The sequence below is a fragment of the Cherax quadricarinatus genome, chromosome 5, assembly GCF_038502225.1.
Source record: "Cherax quadricarinatus isolate ZL_2023a chromosome 5, ASM3850222v1, whole genome shotgun sequence".
Taxonomy (NCBI): Eukaryota; Metazoa; Arthropoda; class Malacostraca; order Decapoda; family Parastacidae; genus Cherax; species Cherax quadricarinatus.
The window spans coordinates 5,064,681-5,089,875 of record NC_091296.1 but is presented as its reverse complement, the minus strand read 5'-3'; the positions used below and the strand labels follow the sequence as shown (position 1 = coordinate 5,089,875).

General features: G+C 41.3%; 1 protein-coding gene across 6 annotated transcripts in view; it reads right to left on the bottom strand.

Annotated features, from left to right (window-relative positions):
• Positions 1-25,195, bottom strand: part of LOC128684916 (uncharacterized) — a 173,807-nt gene that overhangs the window by 13,944 nt on the left and 134,668 nt on the right. For 5 of the 6 annotated variants that reach the window (XM_070099309.1, XM_070099290.1, XM_070099310.1 and 2 more), the window contains one exon: positions 15,665-16,336. In XM_070099309.1, coding sequence (XP_069955410.1) covers positions 15,665-16,336 — 672 coding nt within the window. The remainder of the gene's footprint in view (positions 1-15,664; positions 16,337-25,195) is intronic. The other variant, XM_070099314.1, reaches the window with a different exon arrangement.

The window sequence follows — 25,195 nt, the reverse complement described above, 5'->3', positions numbered from 1 at the left end:
TTCTGGCAGCTACCTTAAATCTTTATACTTATCATTTACCAAAATAAGCTTATACTTGGGAACACTTCTGAGTGGCTGTTGAATTTTTTTTAGGGGGAAAGTTAGTCCCCTTTGGTGCCATCACTAGAAACTAAAGAAGTACAGTATATACTATCACCTATGTAGCTCAATAACTCGTATGAATAAAAGAAAAACTTGGCAGACATCCTCAACATACCCACAGCAAGCCCAGTCCACAAGGAAAATAACTCCAACAAAGAGTAACACAAGTCCACAAGGAAATTAACTGACAAACAATTATACAGTGGACCCCCGAGTTTTGGCGGCATCGACTTTTGTGAAATCTGACTTTTGGCAAGTTTTTTCGGCAAAACTTGGCCTTGCGTTTCATGATTAGACTCGTGATTCAGCGACCGTCCGGTACTTGTCCGCCCGTCACTGCGCACACAAAGCCAGTCTCCCATTGTTTACCAACACGTGACCATCACCCCGTGAAGTTCATTGGTAATAATCCTTTGTTTTTTGTGATTGCAACTGATAAATAAGTCACCATGGGCCCAAAGAAAGCTAGTGCAAGCCCTTTGGTAAAGAAAGTGAGGAACACGATCGAATTCAAAAAGGAAATCATTGAAAAATATCAGAGTAGAGTGTGTGTTATAGAGCTTGCCAGGATGTATGGCAAACCCCATTCAACCATCACTTCGATCGTGGCGAATGGAAAGGAAATAAAGTGTGCTGTTATTGCAAAGATTAAGGACATTTGTGCGAAGTGGACTGAAGTGCAAACATTTATGGATGAGCACCCTAACAAAGCTCTTGCAGGCCATATTGGCAACATGTACAATGACAGTGCTGTGTCCCACTTCAGACATATCTTAACCCTTTGGGGGTCGGCAGGTCCTCTCAGAGACTTGTTCTCAGGGTCGGCCAAATTTAAAAAAAAAAAAAAAAAATTTCTTATGAAAAGATAAGAGAATCTTTTCCCGATCATAATGATACCAAAAGTATGAAATTTGATGGAAAACCTACGGAAATATGCTCTCGCGAAGTTAGCGGTCTCGACGATGTTTACGCATCGGCGATTTTGCCCACTTTGAGCCCTAATTTCGACCAATTCCAGTGTACTAGCCGACAAAAATCATAACTATTTCGCTATTTTTCTATCGAATGAGTACAAGAAACCACCCATTTACCGATTTCAACTATCCAATACAGTGGTCAGAATTTAGCAATTTTGCCAATTTCACACAAATTTCAAAAGATGCCAATTTCTGAATAGAGTCCAGAATAAACAAGAAAGACATTCCTGGCACTAAAATAACACTTCCTCTGTTCATTAGTCACGTCCCCATGCCCCTCTTATATTCTTTTGCTTTCCACTTTGAATTTTTATTCTCACAAAAAAATAGAAGATTTACTGTTATGCAGACTACTGCATTAGTGTAGAAATGGTATAAATAATATCAGCGCACTTGTGAAAGAATATTAGACTCACCAGTTGACGTGTATTGGACGCTTTGCATGATTTGTTTACTTTTGATCTTTGGTAAAAATCGAACATTTCTGTTACTTTGAGCTCAATTTCAAGGTACTTTTCATTGTAAAATCAGTCAAAATCATCTCAATTTCTGTAATATGTCTTCCATTCTATAAAATGAGACCAGGAAAACTAGAATACAACAATAAATACCATACGAAAATACAGTGCAAAGTCGCTGTTTTAATCCAAAAACACGGTCAAAGTTTTTTTTTTCTCATTACGCACTGTGTGCTGCAGGATTTTTTTTATACTGCGCACACTGACCACATAGACCCATTCTTTCATATGTAGGCCTACCAGCTTTCTCTCACAAGATTTGACGGCACTAGAATTAATGCGTACTAGTACGTCAAAAACCCCTGCGCATAAGACGTACTAGTATGACCGAAACCCTGAAAGGGTTAAAGAAACGCCAGAAACAGAGCTCTCTGGACAGATATTTTGTGCAACAGGGTTCGAGTGACTCTCAAGTTGTTCCCAGTGCCAGTGTCTTTAACCCGTAAACGGTCCAAACGTATATATACGTTTTTTCAACATTTGAAAGTATGTAAAAAAAGAAGATCTTCTTTTAGTTTTTTTTACATTTGAAAATGTGTAAAAAAGCTTTGATCTACTTTTTTTTTTGTTATATTTGAAAATATGCAAAAAAAACGTAGATCTACTTTTGTAGCACTACACGTGAACGTAGATCTGCTTGGACCGTTTACGGGCTAAAAAACAAAGAAGGGAAGTAACCCCAGATAAGGACTTCATACCTGAAGTCCTAATGGAAGGAGATTCTCCTTCCAAACAATAGTGTACACCTTCCTCCTATCCCCTCCTCCAGTCTTCCTTCCACCCAGAAGTCTTCAGTAAAGGTAAGTGTAATGTTATTATTATTTTTCATATGCTTGTACTTGATTTCTCATTGTTTTCAGTATGTAAATCTTTATTTAATTTGAAAAAAAAAATATTTTATTTTAATATTTTTAGGCATCTGGAACGGACTAATTTTATTTCCAATATTTCTTATGGGGAAAATGGTTTCGACTTTCGGCAGGCTCTCTGGAACGGATTAATCACGAAACTCGGGGGTCCACTGTATACCAATATCAAACCAAGCAGTACTGTCAAAAACAATGAAAAAATAAAACCGATATACTCTTGTATAACAAAGTACAAGATGTTAAATTTATGATAGCACGAACTCAATCTCAAATACTTAATTCATTCTAATATGCACTCAGATTCCCCTAACTCAAGGCTTTACCTGTACAAGGCATTCAATGCACAGTACTGGTCACCAGTATACCCTCTCAGGATTAACCCTTCAAGGGTAGGGAAAGATAAAAAATAAATGCCTCCTGTTCCCAGGCATTATATGACTTATAGGTTTAGCTGTGCCTAAATAAATTTAATTAACAATTAAAATAATTAACCCTAGGACTATGAGTTGTTAAAATCATCCAGGGACTTACAAAAAACCAGTACCTATATGATATTTCATGAATTTATGTAGAAACTATATGCAAATAAAGCGGCTTAAAACTTTTGAATAAACAAAAGCAGTACAACATTAATGTATTTAAAGAGATTAAAAAAAGGTTGATCTATGTAAGTTATAAACATATTATTGTTTTATTATTCTATATAAACTTGTCATGTTGAGTTCTTATTTCTATATACTTATATTCTCTCTCTCACTGTCCAGACCCCCAATATTAATACTGCTCTCTGTGTTCACATTAAAAAATCTTCTAAAATGATAGAGTATCTTTTTCTGAAGGTAATGACACCAAAAGTACAAAATTTGATGGAAAACTTACAGAATTATGCAAGGGCAAATTTAGAAGTCTGGGTGCAATTTACACAGTGGTGATTTTGCCCAATTTGAGTATTATTTTAACCCAATTCTATTACTCCATGCAACCAAACTCTTAGCTATTTTGCTAGCATGTCTTCTATCGATTGAGCATGATAAACAGCCCATTCAACTACCAGAATTACCCTATAAAGTACACACAAGTCAGTAATTTGGCTAATTTTAAACAAAATAAAAAAAATCCAATTTTAAAATAGTCCAAAATAAACACTGTAGACATTCCAGGCACTAAAACAACATTTCCTCTGTTCATTAATCATCTCCCAAGGCATCTCCCTTATTATATTTGCCTTCCATTTTTAATTCAACATCACATAAAAATATCAAAGATTTACCCTGTTTCTCGGATAATAAAATATAACCAGGAATAATTGGTCAGGGTTTATAGTGTCCCAATAATTGAATCAGACCTACTGGAAACCCATAAAACAGACCATGGGTATATTATTATTATTACAATCAGAATTAAGTCAGAGCTAAGTGCTAAACCCAGGAGGGTCATACAGCACTTTATCTGAGGGAGGTGTGCTCAAAACATAGATCTACATAAGGCCTGGTCTCAGACCGGGCCGCAGTTGCGTTGACCCCCCGAAACCCTCTCCAGGTAAACTCTAGGGACCCTGGCATCAATAACATAAGAGTCATAGATCAACGTGACAGTCACTGACAGGGCTTTTATATTTTTATTAATTAAAATGTTACTTATTGTTATGTTCTAACTCCCATAAACTAAGTGAATGTATTGTAAATATACTTTTACAATACTAATTTATTAATAATATCATTCAGTTCAGTGGAGTATATATTCCAAGATCATAATGACAATATGGAGTGAAATTTACCCTTTTAATGACAACTCTCTTACTATAATTGCACCATCTTTGATATTGTCAACTAGACAAGAGTCTTATATTCCCACCCCAACACACCTCGTCCCATTATCTATATCTTATTACTGATGATTTCTCAACTATATTATCCATACCATAGTACTGTTGTCATCACAACCACATTATCAGTATCAGTATTGTTGTCGTTACAACCACACTATCTGTATATGTTTAGTACTGTTGTCATTACAACCATGCTATCTGTATCACAGTATTGTTGTCATCACAACCACATTATCTGTATCACAGTAGATGTAGACAGCCTGTACTGTCTGCACAGACAGCCTATGCTGTCTGCCAGCTTAGTTCATATTTTGCAGCACTCAGATGCTGCCCTCTCTAGGCCTGCCCAGGTCAGTGGGACCCTGGTCCCACTCGCTCTCACTCTCTCAGCGGCCTAGACTCAGTCAACAGTCCCATTCCTCTCTCCCTCATGGGCATGGCACTCGGGCCATGGGCACAAACACACAAGCCTGTGTACCCACCACGACTTCGCAAATAAAGTAACAAGCCTCCAAAGACTTATCATTTACTCCCTGCTACCAAGAGCCACCCAATAAACTGGTAATAAATGGTGGGAAACGGTGGTCGCAGCAGTTGTTTGCCCGGAGAGAGGAAAGATATAGGATGAAGTTGTGTTTACTTCATCACCCCACGCAAGAAGCATCCGTCTCTCAACGAGTTATCCTGATGTCGTGTCTGCACGTTTCAGCATCCAGACACAGGTACAAGCAGGATCTAGCCGAAATTTACCAAATTTCTTCGAGAATTGTAAGTGGCGTCCCAGTGACCCCACGCTACAGTGTCCCACGCTCTTTCTCAAGTCACGTGTTCAGTGTCACTTGTATGTTCTGCTGTTGTTGTTCAGCTCAGCACAGCTATTTCAGCAAACCAGAGGTGAGTTTTGTGGTGATTTCTGCGTCCAGTGTGTCTCCCTGTGTTGTGGGTGAGAGCGGAGGAAGCGGCCGGGTTCCTGCCTCACTCACACCTCACCTGCCTACCACCACAATCCACCACTGTGGAAATAAATGGTATAAAATACCGACACAATGGAAATATAAACACATATGCAGTATAATGTGATCCTTTATTGACAACGTTTCACCCACACAGTGGGCTTTTTCAAGTCACAAACAGATCTACCTGGGGTGGAAGGTACACGAGTATTTATAGTCAGGTTCAGAATGCTGTGGTAAGGTGGAGAATGCTGCATCTGATGATCTATCGAGTGGAGTTATAGAGTCTAAAATCTCTTGGGCACTATCAGTCCAGCACATCTCAAACACTCGGGTGATCTTCTCAATTGCATTTGCAACATCAACTTCAGGAACAAGAAACTTTCCAGCCTTGATGTAACTTCCCTATTCACCAAAGTATAGTGGTCCCTCAATTATCGTCCTTAATCCGTTCCTGGAAGTGGGACTATTATCGAAATAGATGATTTTCGAATCAATTTTCCCCATATGAAATAATGTAAATCCAATTAATTCGTTCCAGACACCCAGAAGTATCAACAACAATTTTTTTTTTTACCTAAAAGATAGATTTACATGCACAAAAGAATGAACATTTAACATGAGTTACCTTTATTGAAGGCTGTTGTTGATGCATGGAAGACAGGGAGGAGAGAGGGAAGAGAGGTTATCTTATGGAAGGGGAATCCCCCTCCATAAGGACTCTAGGTCACTTCAGGGGTCACTTCCCTAGCATAAATATAGATTTACATGCAGAAAAAAATGCCAAATAAATGTAAAGCACTAATAAAATGTATAAATGAACATTGGTAATAGAGGTAGTTGATGAGTGGAACGGTCTGCCTAGTAGGGTGATCGAAGGTAAAACATTGGGTAGTTTCAAATTTAGGTTGGATAAATACACGAGTGAGAGGGGTTGGATTTGAGTCGGACTTGCACCTGAGCTTATTGCTTGGGTAGCATTTGTTCTGTTAGTGGGTTGGATTTGTGAGGGACCGGCCTAGTATGGGCCAGCAGGCCTACTGCAGTGTTCCTCCTTTCTTATGTTCTTATTGGAGACTTGCTTGTGTGAGGGAGGGATGGCAAGTTTATTGTTGGAGAATATGACACTAATATCAACACTACGGCTTATTTATCTATCACAATTCAACTAATATGACATAATACACAATATTAATAACATAGAAACATGGAATATATTCTAGAATGAATAAAATAAGTCATTACGTATGTCACGAGAGGTGTTGTGTTGTGTTGTTGTTGGGTATACAAGGGCCACTGAGAGTAAGTCATCCATAATGGTGGTGAAGCAGCAGCTGAGCCGGTGGTGTTCTCTGTAGCCCTATATAACTCCAACAACATTGGAGGAGTTTGTAGAATCGCTGAATCACTAAAGAAAGAACCCTCTACCACCATCACTACCACCTTCTACCATTATTACAACTGTTACCACCATCACTACTACCTTCTACCACCATCAACCACTATCACAACTGTTTCCACTCTACCACCACCACCTTTGTATGTTTCTACAAACTTTTTCATAAATTATATGTGTTTCTCACATTCTTTACCAAAGGGCTGGCACTAGAAGCTTTCTTTGGAGCCATGGTAGCTTATTTAGCACTTGCAAGCACTAAAATCAATGGAATATTATGAAATATTTCGTAGGAGCAAGTGAGGGGACCGTTGTTCACTGGTAAACAATGGCGCACTGGCTGGGAAGGCAGGCCCAGGCGGCTCAGAGCGTGAGTACACGTCCCAGACGAAGGATGATTAGCGAGTTAACGGACCATTTGCGAGCCAATGTTTAGACGAAATAACGGGACTATTTCCGAAATGGATGACTTTCAGGCCGGACGATTACTGAGGGACCACTGTATCTACTAAACAAGCCATCGATCTCTTGCGCAGGAAAATTGACGATTCTCTTGATCTTCCTATTCCAGCCAGCGATTTCATCGACCTTGTTGAACTATGTGTTGGCTTTACGTGTTTCTCTTTTGAAAATCACCTCTTTCAGCAGACTTTTGGACTACCCATGGCTTCGCCACTCAGTGCTGTCCTGGCGAACCTATACATGGAACATCTGGAAGCCGAGCGTTTCTCCACCACTATTCCTTCATCTGTCACCTGGCTACGTTGTGTTGACGATATTCTCCTCATAACTCCCAGACGCTTCAACGTTCAAGCTCTCCAAGACAAGCTCAACCAGGTCGAGCCCTCAATCCAGTTCACACTTGAAGAAGAAGTCGACAACACTCTTCCTTTCCTTGATGTTCTTCTCTGCAAAGCTGACCATGAACTTCGTTTTAAAGTTTATCGAAAACCCACCAACCAAAACGATCTTCTCCACTTCCACTCTCACCACGACACCAAAACTAAACGTGGTGTAATTATAGGTTTCTTCCTGCATGCACTCAGAATCTGCAGCAATGAGTTCCTTGAGGAAGAATGCACTATAATTGAACAAGTATTTTCTAAACTCCACTATCCTCATCACTTCATCAGACTGCAGACAATGGGCATTAAACAACTTCAACACACCCAGAGAAGACACTGCCGAGAAGAGATACATAGTCCTCCCCACCAACTCCATTGCCAAACACGTTTCCAACATCTTTTCCAACGCCTCATTCCAAGTATCTACCTCCACAACCACGACCATCAAGGACATTACCAGTAATAGGACAAGCTTCCGTCCTCTGCAGGGGTATACATAATCCCTTGTAATGACTGCAGGAAATTATACATGGGCGAAACATCAAGAGACCTCCAAACACGTATTTCAGAACACCAATATGCAAGCAGGTTTGATGATACAAGGAATGCCTGTGTACAACACCATAATTCACACAACCATTTAATAAACTACAGAAACTCAAGACTTATCGCCAGAGAAGACAACACTCAATACCAAAGAATCCTGGAATCATCGCTCATCTCTATATCCAAAAACTTCAACCAGAACCAACAATACCACCAGTCCGATAACATTCTTCTTTGCAAATATACAGGGTCTAAAGCCAGCAACAAACAACAAAATACCTTTCATCCGTGGACTGCTTGCAAAGGCAAAGGCAATGTTCGCGGCTTTCACTGAGACCCACATAAAGGATCACTTGGACAACGAAATATGGATCCCAGGTTACAACCTATACAGATGTGACAGAGTGAACAGGCAAAAGGGGGGGGGTTGGCCTGTACATTGCAGAGTCACTTGTTTGCACAGAACTGCTTAATGCCTCAAATGATGTAGTGGAAGTTTTAGCAGTAAAGGTCGAGAACCAAAACCTAGTCATTGTGGTAGTCTACAAGCCTCCGGATGCAACATCCCAGCAATTCCAGGAACAGCTGTTAAAAATTGACCACTGTCTGGAAAATCTTCCAGCTCCTGCACCCAACATCTTGCTCCTGGGGGATTTCAACTTAAGGCACCTAAAATGGAGGAATATAGCAAATAATATTGTTGCAGTAATAACACCAGGAGGCAGCTCTGATGAAAACTCACACTCACACGAGCTTTTAAATCTCTGCACAAAATTCAATTTAAACTAGCAAATAATAGAGCCTACTAGACTTGAGAATACACTAGACCTCATCTTCACTAACAATGATGATCTGATAAGAAATGTCACCATATCACCATATCAGATCACAACATAATTGAGGTTCAGACATGTATGCGTGGAGCCCCAGACCGACATAATGAGACTAGTCACGAGGGAGCATTCACCAAACTCAACTTCAATAACAAAAACATAAAGTGGGACCAAGTAAACCAAGTCCTAACCGATATAAGCTGGGAAGATATACTAAGCAACACAGACCCAAACTTATGCCTAGAACAGATTAACTCGGTGGCACTCGATGTATGCACAAGGCTTATTCCTCTAAGAAAAAGGAGGAGTAGATGTAAAATAGAAAGAGACAGGCGCTCCCTTTACAGGCGACGGAAAAGAATAACAGAGCGGCTAAAAGAGGTCAATATATCTGAAATGCGTAGGGAGACACTGGTCAGAGAAATAGCAAGCATCGAACTTAAGCTAAAAGAATCCTTTAGGAGTCAGGAATCGCGGGAAGAACTAAAAGCCATAAATGAAATCGAAAGAAACCCAAAGTATTTCTTCTCCTACGCCAAATCAAAATCGAGAACAACGTCCAGTATTGGGCCCCTACTTAAACAAGATGGGTCCTACACAGATGACAGCAAGGAAATGAGTGAGCTACTCAAGTCCCAATATGACTCAGTTTTTAGCAAGCCGCTAACCAGACTGAGAGTCGAAGATCAAAATGAATTTTTTAAGAGAGAGCCACAAAATTTGATTAACACAAGCCTATCCGATGTTATCCTGATGCCAAATGACTTCGAACAGGCGATAAATGACATGCCCATGCACTCTGCCCCAGGGCCAGACTCATGGAACTCTGTGTTCATCAAGAACTGCAAGAAGCCCCTATCACGAGCCTTTTCCATCCTATGGAGAGGGAGCATGGACACGGGGGTCGTCCCACAGTTACTAAAAACAACAGACATAGCCCCACTCCACAAAGAGGGCAGTAAAGCAACAGCAAAGAACTACAGACCAATAGCACTAACATCCCATATCATAAAAATCTTTGAAAGGGTCCTAAGAAGCAAGATCACCACCCATCTAGAAACCCATCAGTTACACAACCCAGGGCAACATGGGTTTAGAACAGGTCGCTCCTGTCTGTCTCAACTACGTATTGGATCACTACGACAAGGTCCTAAATGCACTAGAAGACAAAAAGAATGCAGATGTAATATATACAGACTTTGCAAAAGCCTTCGACAAGTGTGACCATGGCATAATAGCGCACAAAATGTGTGCTAAAGGAATAACAAGAAAAGTCGGTCGATGGATCTATAATTTCCTCACTAACAGAACAGAGAGAGTAGTCGTCAACAGAGTAAAGTCCGAGGCAGCTACGGTGAAAAGCTCTGTTCCACAAGGCAGATGACACCCGAATCTGCATGACAGTGTCTTCCATTGCAGACACTGTAAGGCTCCAGGCGGACATCAACCAAATCTTTCAGTGGGCTGCAGAAAACAATATGAAGTTCAACGATGAGAAATTTCAATTACTCAGATATGGTACACATGAGGAAATTAAATCTTCATCAGAGTACAAAACAAATTCTGGCCACAAAATAGAGCGAAACACCAACGTCAAAGACCTGGGAGTGATCATGTTGGAGGATCTCACCTTCAAGGACCATAACATTGTATCAATCGCATCTGCTAGAAAAATGACAGGATGGATAATGAGAACCTTCAAAACTAGGGAGGCCAAGCCCATGATGACACTCCTCAGGTTACTTGTTCTATCTAGGCTGGAATATTGCTGCACACTAACAGCACCTTTCAAGGCAGGTGAAATTGCCGACCTAGAAAATGTACAGAGAACTTTCACGGCGCGCATAATGGAGATAAAACACCTCAATTACTGGGAGCGCTTGAGGTTCCTAAACCTGTATTCCCTGGAACGCAGGAGGGAGAGATACATGATTATATACACCTGGAAAATCCTAGAGGGACTAGTACCGAACTTGCACACGAAAGTCACTCACTACGAAAGCAAAAGACTTGGCAGACGATGCACCATCCCCCCAATGAAAATCAGGGGTGTCACTAGCACGTTAAGAGATCATACAATAAGTGTCAGGGGCCCGAGACTGTTCAACTGCCTCCCAGCACACGTAAGGGGGATTACCAACAGACCCCTGGCAGTCTTCAAGCTGGCACTGGACAAGCACCTAAAGTCAGTTCCTGATCAGCCGGGCTGTGGCTCGTACGTTGGTTTGCGTGCAGCCAGCAGCAACAGCCTGGTTGATCAGGCTCTGATCCACCAGGAGGCCTGGTCACAGACCGGGCCGCGGGGGCGTTGACCCCCGGAACTCTCTCCAGGTAAACTCCAGAACAATGGCTTCTATAACATAGCTGAACCACTTGCGAAGAAACTTCATCGCTATCCCACATAAGAGCACAGGAATGGAGGAACACTGCAGAAGGTCTGCTCACAAACTTATCCAATCTCCCTTCCAAGCTACCCAAGATTTTAGACTCTATAACCCTACTTGGTAGATCATCAGATGCAGCATTCTCCACCTGACCACAGCATTCTGAACCTGACTATAAATACTCGCATACCTTCCACCCCAGGTAGATCTGTTTGTGACTTGAAAAAGCCCACTGTGTAGGCGAAACGTTGTCAATAAAGGATCACATTATACTGCATATGTGTTTATATTTCCACATTCCACCACTATGTGCTCACTCCCTCTGCTGTGTTTTCTGCTGTTTTCCATGTGAATTTATTGCCAGAGCTGTGTATCCGAGTGCCCGAGGCCACCCGAAGCCACGTAGATCAGCATGCCACGTGGATCACCAAGCTACGTGGATCAGCATGCCACGTAGATCACGACGCCACGTGGATCCCGACGCCACATGGGGTGTGGACGAAGCTACGTGGACCTACGAGCCACGTGAGTTACCGAACCAGATGTCCCAGGCCACATGCTGTGGTCTGCTGCCGCCCGACTTCATAACTTCACGATGTCTGCTGTCACAGTGCTGCTGACGTCACCTTGCGACGTCACGCCTGACATCACGTCACATGTCACATAAAGTGTTTCAGTAATTATGTCAGTATTGTCGAGAAGACTGAGAGAAGATATATGTCGTGTGTTAATTAATTCCTCTCAGTCAGTGTTCTCACATGTTAGTGTATGGCTTAGTGTCAATTTTGTGCACAGAAAAGCATCATTTGCTAGTTTAAGCCATGTTGTACCGCATGTACCGCGGGTGTGTGTAAAGTTCTCCGTGTGTCCAGTGTGGTCTTGAGCCCAGACCACTGAGTAGCACCATTGTGTTACTCGTCACCCGGTGTGACCAGCGCGTTTGACGACTGATATTAGTCAGCCCTGAGCATATGAGCCCCTTGTACAGAAAGCTCTTATGCTTGTCACTCATAGATGTTCTGCAGAATCGTACCTGCTATGATTCCCATTGAGATTTGTTTCACTTCACCTCCAGGCCTTCAGAGTGCAGTTATATGTAGAGAAACAAGTCTGGGGACGCTTAGACTAACCTCTGCTATAACTCCAACTGCTGAGAGAATGACACTTCGTCAAGCCGCAGTTAGCCCTGTCGGCAGACGCTGTCAGCCTCGTGTCACAAGCTTCAGTGAGCAGCCTGCACAAAGATGATGTCACTTTGACTGCTAGCTCGCTCACTGCAGTCTGGTGTATGATGTTCGACTCCCTGATGTTTTGCCCAGTCATGTCTGCCACGACTCGCTCCACGACTTACTTCATGCTCGCCGGCAGTGACAGCCCCAGCGACAGTACCAGTCGAGAAGTGTCCTCCTGAGTCGCTTGCCAGAAGTCCTGCCCAGTTGCTGAGTTTTGACGACGCCTCATTCGAGGGCACCAGCATGCTGTGCCCCAGGTTGAGTGAAACCTGCAGTGACTCCTACGATGACTGCTTCACTGTTCTAGAGGAGACCGTACCCCGTTAAGTCACAGCTCAGCCGCAGCGATGTCTCCTGTGTTGCAGTATCTGTCCAGACGCAGGAAGGCGTGCAGTGATGCCCATCGACGCTCACTGCCTTTGACCACGATGTTCAGCACACCCCACATTTTTTTTCTTCCCTCCCTGTAAAAAGTTTTTTTTTCCATGTCCATATGTATACATGTTTTTATTTTGTGTTCTGTGCTCTGTTCCTGCGAGAGAGAGAGACTGAGTTTTTTTTTTACCACCAGTATTGTCGAAGTAGGTGGCCGAGCAAATGTAGACATCCTGTACTGTCTGCACAGACAGCCTATGCTGTCTTCCAGCTTAGTTCATATTTCGCGGCACTCAGGTGCTGCCCTCTCTAGGCCTGCCCAGGTCAGTGGGAATCTGGTCCCACTAGCTCTCACTCTCTCAGCGGCCTAGACTCGGTCAACAGTCCCACTCCTCTCTCCCTCGCGGGCATGTCCCTCCCAGGCCATGGGTACAAACGCACAAGCCTGTGTACCCACCATGACTTTGCAAATAAAGTAAGAAGCCTCTGAAGACTTATCATTTACTCCCCGCTACCAAGAGCCACCCAATAAACTGGTAATATAGTGTTGTCGTCATAACCACATTATCTGTATCACAGTACTGTTGTCATTACAACCACAGTATCACAGTACTGTTGTTGTCACAACCACACTATCACAGTACTGTTGTCGTTACAACCACACTATCATAGTACTGTTGCCATTTACAACCACATTATCTGTATCACAGTACTGTTGTCATTACAACCACATTACACGCATCTATATCACAGTACTGTTGTCATTACAACCACATTACATGCATCTGTATCACAGTACTGTTGTCATCACAACCACACTATCACAATACTGTTGTCATCACAACCACACTATCACAATACTGTTGTCATTACAACCACATTATTTGTACTATATGGATAGTACTATTGCTGTCACAACCATATTATCTGTTGTGTTTAACCTTACCTAAATGTTTGTTAATCACAATACTGCTGAATATATTATACCATACATCATATTACTATTTATAATCTAAATATTGCATAAACTTAAAAATTATGTTTTTGCATTATTTTCCCAAGGATGAGACCAAAAAAGTCTGTATAGTTGAAAATTACATATTGAAGTGAGAAATATGGATGTTCATTTACTATTTTTTACCAAAACAAAAGTAATAAAGAAATAGAATGAACTGAACACTGGCATATTAGAGGTCAACTTTATACAGGGAATGAAAAGTAGATATGACAATGCTATTTCACATCAGTCAATTGAGAGTTAAGTTTCATTTTTTTTTATTTCTGCTAAATTTAACCCATTTACATCTTGTGGTCCTCCTCTACCTTGTACTTGTGTATCAGTGGTATTCAGTACCCACACGATGATGAATTAGACACATGTACAACATCTGGGTATATTTTACTTATAGATGTATCACCACCCAGTGGCTTTATCAATACATTACATGGACATAATATGAAGACTGTAGTGGAAGGAAGGCGGGGTAGGGGTCGGCCTAGGAAAGGTTGGAGGGAGGGGGTAAAGGAGGTTTTGTGTGCGAGGGGCTTGGACTTCCAGCAGGCATGCGTGAGCGTGTTTGATAGGAGTGAATGGAGACAAATGATTTTTAATACTTGACGTGCTGTTGGAGTGTGAGCAAAGTAACATTTATGAAGGGGTTCAGGGAAACCGGCAGGCCGGACTTGAGTCCTGGAGATGGGAAGTACAATGCCTGCACTCTGAAGGAGGGGTGTTAATGTTGCAGTTTAAAAACTGTAGTGTAAAACACCCTTCTGGCAAGACAGTGATGGAGTGAATGATGGTGAAAGTTTTTCTTTTTCGGGCCACCCTGCCTTGGTGGGAATCGGCCAGTGTGATAATAAAAATAAATAATATGAAGACTGAAGAAATATATACACACAGCATTTAGTAGATGAGGTAATCAGTCCCTCAGTCTAGGATGAGATGATGTGATCAGTCCCTTAGCCTAGGCTGAGGGACTGACTCCTGTAATATACTTTTACAGTCTTCATATTTTGTCCATATAATATACTGATAAAGCCACTGGATGGTGAAATATCTATAAGTAAAGATATTCAGATGTTGCATATGTGTCTAATACATTACCCTGTACTTCTTGTTAAACATTCTTAACCTTTCAAATTCTGTCTCAAATGTTGAAGGTGAAAATATAAACTAGAGCCAGAGAAAGAATGCAGCTAGAGAAGGAATACACAACAGATGACAACAATACTATATTGCAGAATCTGGATAAAGTCTATCACATTAACATCTCACTCAATTATATTATTGAACCAAACATATAAGACATTATCAACCTAATTATAAAGTCAATCATGAGCCTTGCTAAATATAATATCACCGATTCATTAAATATAAATGAAACAATTTAAAAGGTTGGCCTAACGAAAGCTAATAATTATGATATAATTTCAAGAGGTAAGAGAGAATCAACGAGAGAGTGAGTGAGTGAAGAGGTGTGAACATGTGCATGTGTGTGTGTGTAGTCCAAATGTGTAACAAACATTTACATTTAAGATGGGACCTGGTTAAATGTACCAATGTAGCTTCGGCCTCTTTTGCCTTTCACAGGAGGGAAGAAACACTTGATCTGGTACTGACCTAGCTTAGATCCTAGTTTAATAATAAGACTGATCTGGCCTTTGACTTGAATTAACTGGTCTATAGCTAAAAACATGGGGTATGACTAGAACTGACTCAGATTATTCCAAATATGACTTAGTTAATGGTTAGAACTTACCTGGAGTATGTATGGAAGGGCCCTGATTTGTGGCTATAACTGACCTGGTCTGAAGCCAAGTTGTGCATGTGGTGTTGTGGCACATGAGGCCAAGGCTTCTGTAGTGCAGGTGGTGACTGACAGCTGACATCTGCACAACCATCATCCACATGCTGCTGCCTTCTCAAGCAACCCGTGCTCCGCTGCTGAGGCACACACTGGTACTCCGCTGTGCCTGTGGGCCATGCTAAAACATGACATCTTGCGGTTTCATTGTGATTTTCCATTGCTGTGACAGAGGATGAGAACATATTAGGGTGGTGTGCTGCTGGATCATGCCAACATAAGGAGCAACGTAGTGGCAAATGTGTAGGCACGAAGGTACCTTGAGTCGACACCTGTCCTAACATACTGTGACCAGAGTCAGGTCCACTCCTCATCATATGTGCTGAACTATGGGTATGCATGTGCTGAGATAAGCTCTGAGTAAAGTGCTGAGGTATAATGGAATGAGGACAGGCACCTGTATCACTGGAGCTGTGGACAGAAGCATCAACTTCACATATCATCTGATGATGAGCAGGTTCCAAGTTGTTCTCCTCCTCCCATTCTTCCTCAGGGATCAGGTCATCTACCTCCCTACTGCTGTTGCTGCTCACTGTGCTGATGCGCTTGTTGCTGGCCAAGCGCTTCAGCAGTTTTCGCCGCCGGTCAGCAGTGTCAGTCGTGCCGCTCAGCTGAAAGTGGCCAAATATCACAAACTAGTTAACTGTCTTACAAAAGTAATGAATACACAAAATTTCATGACAAGCATACTGTAATTTTACTTTGAAACAGAGTAAAGAAGTAACTGAATTCTACATACAAAAACACACTACAAAGTAGTTAGATCATAGTAAATCATTGCATGTTTATACTAAACTGGTTCCCTGGTCCACTGATTGCTTCACGCAGTTATGAATGGATCTGCATGTCTTGTTTTGTCTGTGTCTGTCTGTATGTCTGTGTCTGTCTGTATGTCTGTGTCTGTCTGTTTCTCTCTCTTTCCAACTACCATCTGTTCTCTCAGTAAACACCCAAAATATTATAAAATACAGTAGTACCTTAATACAAACTTCAATACTCAGCATTACCATTATAATTCTTTGAGTACCATCTTTCTTACAAGTTGTTGCTTTTCACTGTTCTCCTACCACCTGCCTTACAAATTCCTGTTATTATGTATAATTCTTGAGTCCTGGAAATGGGAAGTACAATGCCTGCACTTTAAAGGAGGGGTTTGGGATATTGGCAGTTTGGAGGGATATGTTGTGTATCTTTATACGTATATGCTTCTAAACTGTTGTATTCTGAGCACCTCTGCAAAAGCAGTGATAATGTGTGAGTGTGGTGAAAGTGTTGAATGATGATGAAAGTATTTTCTTTTTGGGGATCTTCTTTCTTTTTTGGGTCACCCTGCCTCGGTGGGAGACGACCGACTTGTTGAAAAAAAAAAAATGTATAATTCTAACTTAGAGGTAATTATGCACTTAAACAAGGAAATTATCAGTACGTACTGTCAAGAGTGGCTAAAAAACACTGGACATATTTCCATACATCTGCTACCATTGTTCACCTAGCAATAAGTAAGTACCTGGGTGTTAGTACTCTTGTGGGCTGCATCCTGGGGGATGGCAGTATACATTACATAGGGCTGGGTTTTGAAAATGAAAATGTTTATTTCCTTGCAAAGCTTACAATGTGGTGTGTGTGTGTGTGTGTGTGTGTGTGTGTGTGTGTGTGTGTGTGTGTGTGTGTGTGTGTGTGTGTGTGTGTGTGTGTGTGTGTGTGTGTATGTGTGTGTATGTATGTGTGTATGTATGTATGTATGTATGTATGTATGTATGTATGTATGTATGTATGTATGTATTTTCTTTTTGGGGATTTTCTTTCTTTTTTTTTTTGGGTCACCCTGCCTCGGTGGGAGACGACCGACTTGTTGAAAAAAAAAAAAAAAATATTTTTTTTTTATTTTTTTTTATTATCACACCGGCCGATTCCCACCAAGGCAGGGTGGCCCGAAAAAGAAAAACTTTCACCATCATTCACTCCATCACTGTCTTGCCAGAAGGGTGCTTTACACTACAGTTTTTAAACTGCAACATTAACACCCCTCCTTCAGAGTGCAGGCACTGTACTTCCCATCTCCAGGACTCAAGTCCGGCCTGCCGGTTTCCCTGAATCCCTTCATAAATGTTACTTTGCTCACACTCCAACAGCACGTCAAGTATTAAAAACCATTTGTCTCCATTCACTCCTATCAAACACGCTCACGCATGCCTGCTGGAAGTCCAAGCCCCTCGCACACAAAACCTCCTTTACCCCCTCCCTCCAACCCTTCCTAGGCCGACCCCGACCCCGCCTTCCTTCCACTACAGACTGATACACTCTTGAAGTCATTCTGTTTCGCTCCATTCTCTCTACATGTCCGAACCACCTCAACAACCCTTCCTCAGCCCTCTGGACAACAGTTTTGGTAATCCCGCACCTCCTCCTAACTTCCAAACTACGAATTCTCTGCATTATATTCACACCACACATTGCCCTCAGACATGACATCTCCACTGCCTCCAGCCTTCTCCTCGCTGCAACATTCATCACCCACGCTTCACACCCATATAAGAGCGTTGGTAAAACTATACTCTCATACATTCCCCTCTTTGCCTCCAAGGACAAAGTTCTTTGTCTCCACAGACTCCTAAGTGCACCACTCACTCTTTTTCCCTCATCAATTCTATGATTCACCTCATCTTTCATAGACCCATCCGCTGACACGTCCACTCCCAAATATCTGAATACGTTCACCTCCTCCATACTCTCTCCCTCCAATCTGATATTCAATCTTTCATCACCTAATCTTTTTGTTATCCTCATAACCTTACTCTTTCCTGTATTCACCTTTAATTTTCTTCTTTTGCACACCCTACCAAATTCATCCACCAATCTCTGCAACTTCTCTTCAGAATCTCCCAAGAGCACAGTGTCATCAGCAAAGAGCAGCTGTGACAACTCCCACTTTGTGTGTGATTCTTTATCTTTTAACTCCACGCCTCTTGCCAAGACCCTCGCATTTACTTCTCTTACAACCCCATCTATAAATATATTAAACAACCACGGTGACATCACACATCCTTGTCTAAGGCCTACTTTTACTGGGAAAAAATTTCCCTCTTTCCTACATACGCTAACTTGAGCCTCACTATCCTCGTAAAAACTCTTCACTGCTTTCAGTAACCTACCTCCTACACCATACACTTGCAACATCTGCCACATTGCCCCCCTATCCACCCTGTCATACGCCTTTTCCAAATCCATAAATGCCACAAAGACCTCTTTAGCCTTATCTAAATACTGTTCACTTATATGTTTCACTGTAAACACCTGGTCCACACACCCCCTACCTTTCCTAAAGCCTCCTTGTTCATCTGCTATCCTATTCTCCGTCTTACTCTTAATTCTTTCAATTATAACTCTACCATACACTTTACCAGGTACACTCAACAGACTTATCCCCCTATAATTTTTGCACTCTCTTTTATCCCCTTTGCCTTTATACAAAGGAACTATGCATGCTCTCTGCATATATATATATATATATATATATATATATATATATATATATATATATATATATATATATATATATATATATATATATATATATATATATATATATATATATATATATATATATATATATATAAATATATATATATATATATATATATATATATATATATATATATATATATATATATATATATATATATATATATTTTTTTTTTTTTAACAAGTCGGCCGTCTCCCACCGAGGCAGGGTGACCCAAAAAAGAAAGAAAATCCCCAATAAGAAAATACTTTCATCATCATTCAACACTTTCACCACACTCACACATTTTATCACTGTTTTTGCAGAGGTGCTCAGAATACAACAGTTTAGAAGCATATATGTATAAAGATACACAACATATCCCTCCAAACTGCCAATATCCCAAACCCCTCCTTTAAAGTGCAGGCATTGTACTTCCCATTTCCAGGACTCAAGTCCGACTATATGAAAATAACCGGTTTCCCTGAATCCCTTCACTAAATATTACCCTGCTCACACTCCAACAGATCGTCAGGTCCCAAGTATCATTCGTCTCCATTCACTCCTATCTAACACGCTCATGCACGCTTGCTGGAAGTCCAAGCCCCTTGCTCATAAAACCTCCTTTACCCCCTCTTTCCAACCCTTTCGAGGACGACCCCTACCCCTCCTTCCTTCCCCTATCGATTTATATGCTTTCCATGTCATTCTACTTTGATCCAGTCTCTCTAAATGACCAAACCACCTCAACAACCCCTCTTCTGCCCTCTGACTAATGCTTTTATTAACTCCACACCTTCTCCTAATTTCCACACTCCGAATTTTCTGCATAATATTTACACCACACATTGCCCTTAGACAGGACAGACATTTCAGGCAGACTAATGTATGAAAGTGTATGAGAGTATAGTTTTACCAATGCTCTTATATGGGTGTGAAGCATGGGTGATGAATGTTGCAGCGAGGAGAAGGCTGGAGGCAGTGGAGATGTCATGTCTGAGGGCAATGTGTGGTGTGAATATAATGCAGAGAATTCGTAGTTAGGAAGTTAGGAGGAGGTGCGGGATTACCAAAACTGTTGTCCAGAGGGCTGAGGAAGGGTTGTTGAGGTGGTTCAGACATGTAGAGAGAATGGAGTGAAACAGAGTGACTTCAAGAGTGTATCAGTCTGTAGTGGAAGGAAGGCGGGGTAGGGGTCGGCCTAGGAAAGGTTGGAGGGAGGGGGTAAAGGAGGTTTTGTGTGCGAGGGGCTTGGACTTGCAGCAGGCATGCGTGAGCGTGTTTGATAGGAGTGAATGGAGACAAATGGTTTTTAATACTTGACATGCTGTTGGAGTGTGAGCAAAGTAACATTTATGAAGGGGTTCAGGGAAACCGGCAGGCCGGACTTGAGTCCTGGAGATGGGAAGTACAGTGCCTGCACTCTGAAGGAGGGGTGTTAATGTTGCAGTTTAAAAACTGTAGTGTAAAGCACCCTTCTGGCAAGACAGTGATGGAGTGAATGATGGTGAAAGTTTTTCTTTTTCGGGCCACCCTGCCTTGGTGGGAATCGGCCAGTGTGATAATAAAAAATAAAATAATAAATAATCCTAATTCCTACTCTATACTGACATGGTTATGGAGCAGTAAACTTTAATATAAATTATTGCATACTGATATAGTTAAATAACTGAAGTGATTAACATTAATTAGATTGATAACAGTGAGGTAGTACAAAACATATAATAATATTACAGTTAGTAAATTAAATAATGGGAATGGTTTTATCTAGGCATGATACACTGTTTCTATAAAAGCTCCTACATTGGAAGAATATTTAAGGCAAACTTAGGACTAACTTAAGATTTATTAGGCAATAGCTATATTCAGAATTTTATATTTACAGTCATTTGGGTGAGCCTAAGTGTAAATTAGGGTAAATTACAGATAACGAGAGTAAGTCTATTTTGTTCTGGATGTATTCATGATACAAAAAAGAGAATAGGTGGTTTTCACATGGTTAGCTGATGATGTGGTGTGTTAGGGAGATAAGATGTTTTTTAACAGTATTTTTGAAAATGGTGGTCGAGTCTGTGGTTCTAGAGTTTTCAAGCAGGGAGTTCCAGATACGTATTAGGACCTTTTATATACAGTGAGTTTTTGTAGAGATTTAGCTGGTCACGAGGAATGTCATAGAGATTTTTGTGTCTGGTATTGTCTCTATGGCTCCTGTTACAACTATCAAGAAAGTGTTTTAGTTCAGAGTTAATTTTTAGAATGTATGGTTCTGTAAATGTAAGTTGCACAGTAGTAGGTGTGTATGTTTTGTACAGTAAGTTTAGGTCTTTGAAGAGTGGGGGGGTGTATTGTCTAGCATTGGATTGCATGATAATTCTTACTGCAGCTTTCTGTTGGGTTATTATTGGCTTTAGGGGGGTTGCCGCTGTTGATCCCCAGGCACAAATAGCATAGATGACGTAAGGATAGATGAGTGAATAGTATAGTGTGAGTAGGGCCGATTGTGGTACATAGTAACATATCTTTCAGAGGATTCCAACTGTTTTGAATACTTTTTTTGTTAAGTGTTGGATATGGGTGTTGAATTTCAGGTTGCTGTCAAGGTGCAGACCCAGGAATTCACCCTCATTATGTTTAGCAATATGAGTGTTGTCAGTCATAATGTTCAGCTGGGCATCACCTGTTCTGCTCCCAAACATAATGTAGAAGGTTTTGTCAACATTAAGTGTTAGTTTATTGGCAGTCATCCAGGTCGATATTTTCACTAACTCTTCATTAACAATAGTGTTGAGTGAGGCAAGATTAGGGTGGGAGACGACATAAATTGTGTCATCAGCAAAGAGAATAGGTTTGAGGTGGTGTGATACGTTAGGAAGATCATTGATGTATAAGAGGAAGAGCAGGGGACTAAGGACACTTCCCTGTGGTATGCCAGTATCAAGTGGCCGTGTTGATGAGGTTGTGTCCTTAATAAGGTAGGATTTGAAATATTGTAGATGAATGGTTCAAAGAACTGACACGTTGTTAAATTAGACACAGGTGCAACTCTTGGGTATCTTTATTGAGGAAATGTTTCGCCACACAGTGGCTTCATCAGTCCATACAAAGGATAAACTTGAAGAACAGGAGGAGAATGAGGTAATCAGTCCCTCAACCTCGATTCGGTATGGTCAGTCTATCAATCTTGAGTAGAATATGGCATATGAGCAGAGAAGCAGCTTATAAACCGTATGGTGTTACATTTGTCCAATGTGGAAGTAGGTCGTGCCCAAGGGCTAGGCAAGCGAAGAATTCCCAAGTATTAAGATCCCAAGAAGTTGCAGTGTCTGACAGGATTGTAGATGAATGGTTCAAAGAACTGACACGTTGTTAAATTAGACACATGTGCAACTCTTGGGGTCTTAATACTTGGGAATTCTTCGCTTGCCTAACCCTTGGGCACGACCTACTTCCACAATGGACAAATGTAACACCACCTACGACTGCTGCACCTCTCCTGCCATACGGTTTATAAGCTGCTTCTCCGCTCATATGCCGTGTTCTACTCAAGATTGATGGACTGACCACATCGAATCAAGGTTGAGGGACTGATTACCTCATTCTCCTCCTGTTCTTCAAGTTTATCCTTTGTATGGACTGATGAAGCCACTGTGTGGCGAAACGTTTCCTCAATAAAGATACCCAAGAGTTGCGCATGTGTCTAATTTAACAGGATTTGAAATATGTAGAGCATGGCCTCTTATGGATATAAATGGTATAATTATAGGCTTCTTCCTGCGTGCACTCAGAATCTGCAGCAATGAGTTCCTTGAAGAAGAATGCACGATAATTGAACAAGTATTTTCTAAACTCCACTATCCTCGTCACTTCATCAGAGACTGCAGACGACGGGCATTAAACATCTTCAACACACCCAGAGAAGACACTGCGGAGAAGAGATACATAGTCCTCCCCACCAACTCCATTGCCAAACACGTTTCCAACATCTTTTCCAATACCTCATTTCAAGTATCTACCTCCACAACCACGACCATCAAGGACATTACCAGTGATAGACAGGACAAGCTTCCACCCTCTGCAGGGGTATACATAATCCCTTGTAATGACTGCAACAAGTTATACGTGGGCGAAACATCAATGGACCTCCAAACACGTATTTCAGAACACCAATACGCAAGCAGGTCTGACGACACAAGGAATGCCTGTGTACAACACCGTAATTCACACAACCACTTGATAAACTACAGAAACTCAAGACTCATCGCCACAGAAGACAACACTCAATACCGAAGAATCCTGGAATCATCACTTATTTCTACATCCGACAACTTCAACCAGAATAGTGGTTTCTATAACATAGCTGAACCACTTGCCAAGAAACTTCTTCATCGCTATCCCACATAAGAACACTGTAGAAGGTCTGCTCACAAACTTATCCAATCTCATTTACAAGCTACCCAAGATTTTAGACTCTATAACCCCACTCGGTACATCATCAGATGCAGCATTCTCCACCTGACCTCAGCATTCTGAACCTGACTATAAATACTCGCGTCCCTTCCACCCCAGGTAGATCTGTTTGTGACTTGAAAAAGCCCACTGTCTGGGCGAAATGTAGTCAATAAAGGATCACATTATACTGCATATGTGTTTATATTTCCATGGCCTCTTATACCATAATGATCAAGTTTGTGGAATAGGATGCTGTGGTTTACTGTATCAAAAGCTTTCCTTAGGTTGATAAAGAGTCCTAATGATATTAATTTTTTCAAGTGCTGTGTAATACAGGTCTAGCATTTTTACAATTGCATCATTTGTGCTTTTGCTTTTCCTGAAGCCAAACTGGAAGGGGTTGAGAATGCTTTGCGCTGAAATGAGCTGAGGCAGGATAAAAGTTCTTAGCCTGTAAAACTGATCTGTGTTACAAAAAAAAGACATGCCTATCAAAAAGGGGAACCAAGACTCTGTAGCTGTTCATATCCCAAATATCATCACACAGAACAGAGGAACATATATTTTAGCAAAACCTATCACACAAACAAATTTGGAACAATGAGGCTGAGTGACTGATTATCTCAAACTCCATCTGATCTTCACCATTCTTCTTTGTAATGGACTGATGAATCCACTGTGTGGTGAAATGTTTCTACAATAAAGATACCCAAGTGTTGCACATGTGTCTAATTTATCAACTTGAAGGTTCTCTGAACCATTAATCTACAATTTTGAAACAACACTGAAAGCAGAGATTAACAGTGGCTGTCTGTGCCCTCGGTCCAGCCCTCACCCAACATCAGCGGACCTCCGTGGCAGGACATCTCACCTACACCCCATTTCAATTTCACTTAGCTAATGACACCAAAAGTACAAAATTTGATAGAAACTTATGGAATTACGCAGGTACAAAGTGGTCTGGGCGCAATTTATGCATTGGTAATTTCGTCCACTTTAAGTCCTATTTTAAGCCAATTCCATTGCTCCATACAACCAAATTCTAAGTTATTTCATACAAGGAAAGTTGTGTATTAGAGAGGATTCAACTAGACGGCGACTGTTAGAGTTGGACAGTGGCATGTACATTCACTACTTTTCCTATCATGCTTCCCCTGTCAAGAAAAGTGTTCTCATCTCCCTCTTTCTCCGTGCCCTCCGCATCTGTGATCCTCAGTTCCTTCCAGCAGAAATTTCCACTCTTCATAATTCGTTTTCCCATCTTGGCTACCCTTCCCATTTCATAGACTCTGCCCTCTCACGTGCTAAACGTAATTTCTTTTTTCCCAAACTCTCCACTCCTGGGAACTCTTCTGTCCTCTGCCTTCCCTACATTTCTGGTCTTTCTAATCTTAACAATTCTCTCCGTCCCTTAGACATCAAGCTTACTTTCCGCCAGACTAACACTCTTCACACTAATCTCGTTCATGCCTCTCCTCTCTCTACAGATGTTCCTGGTATCTACTCTATTTCTTGCACC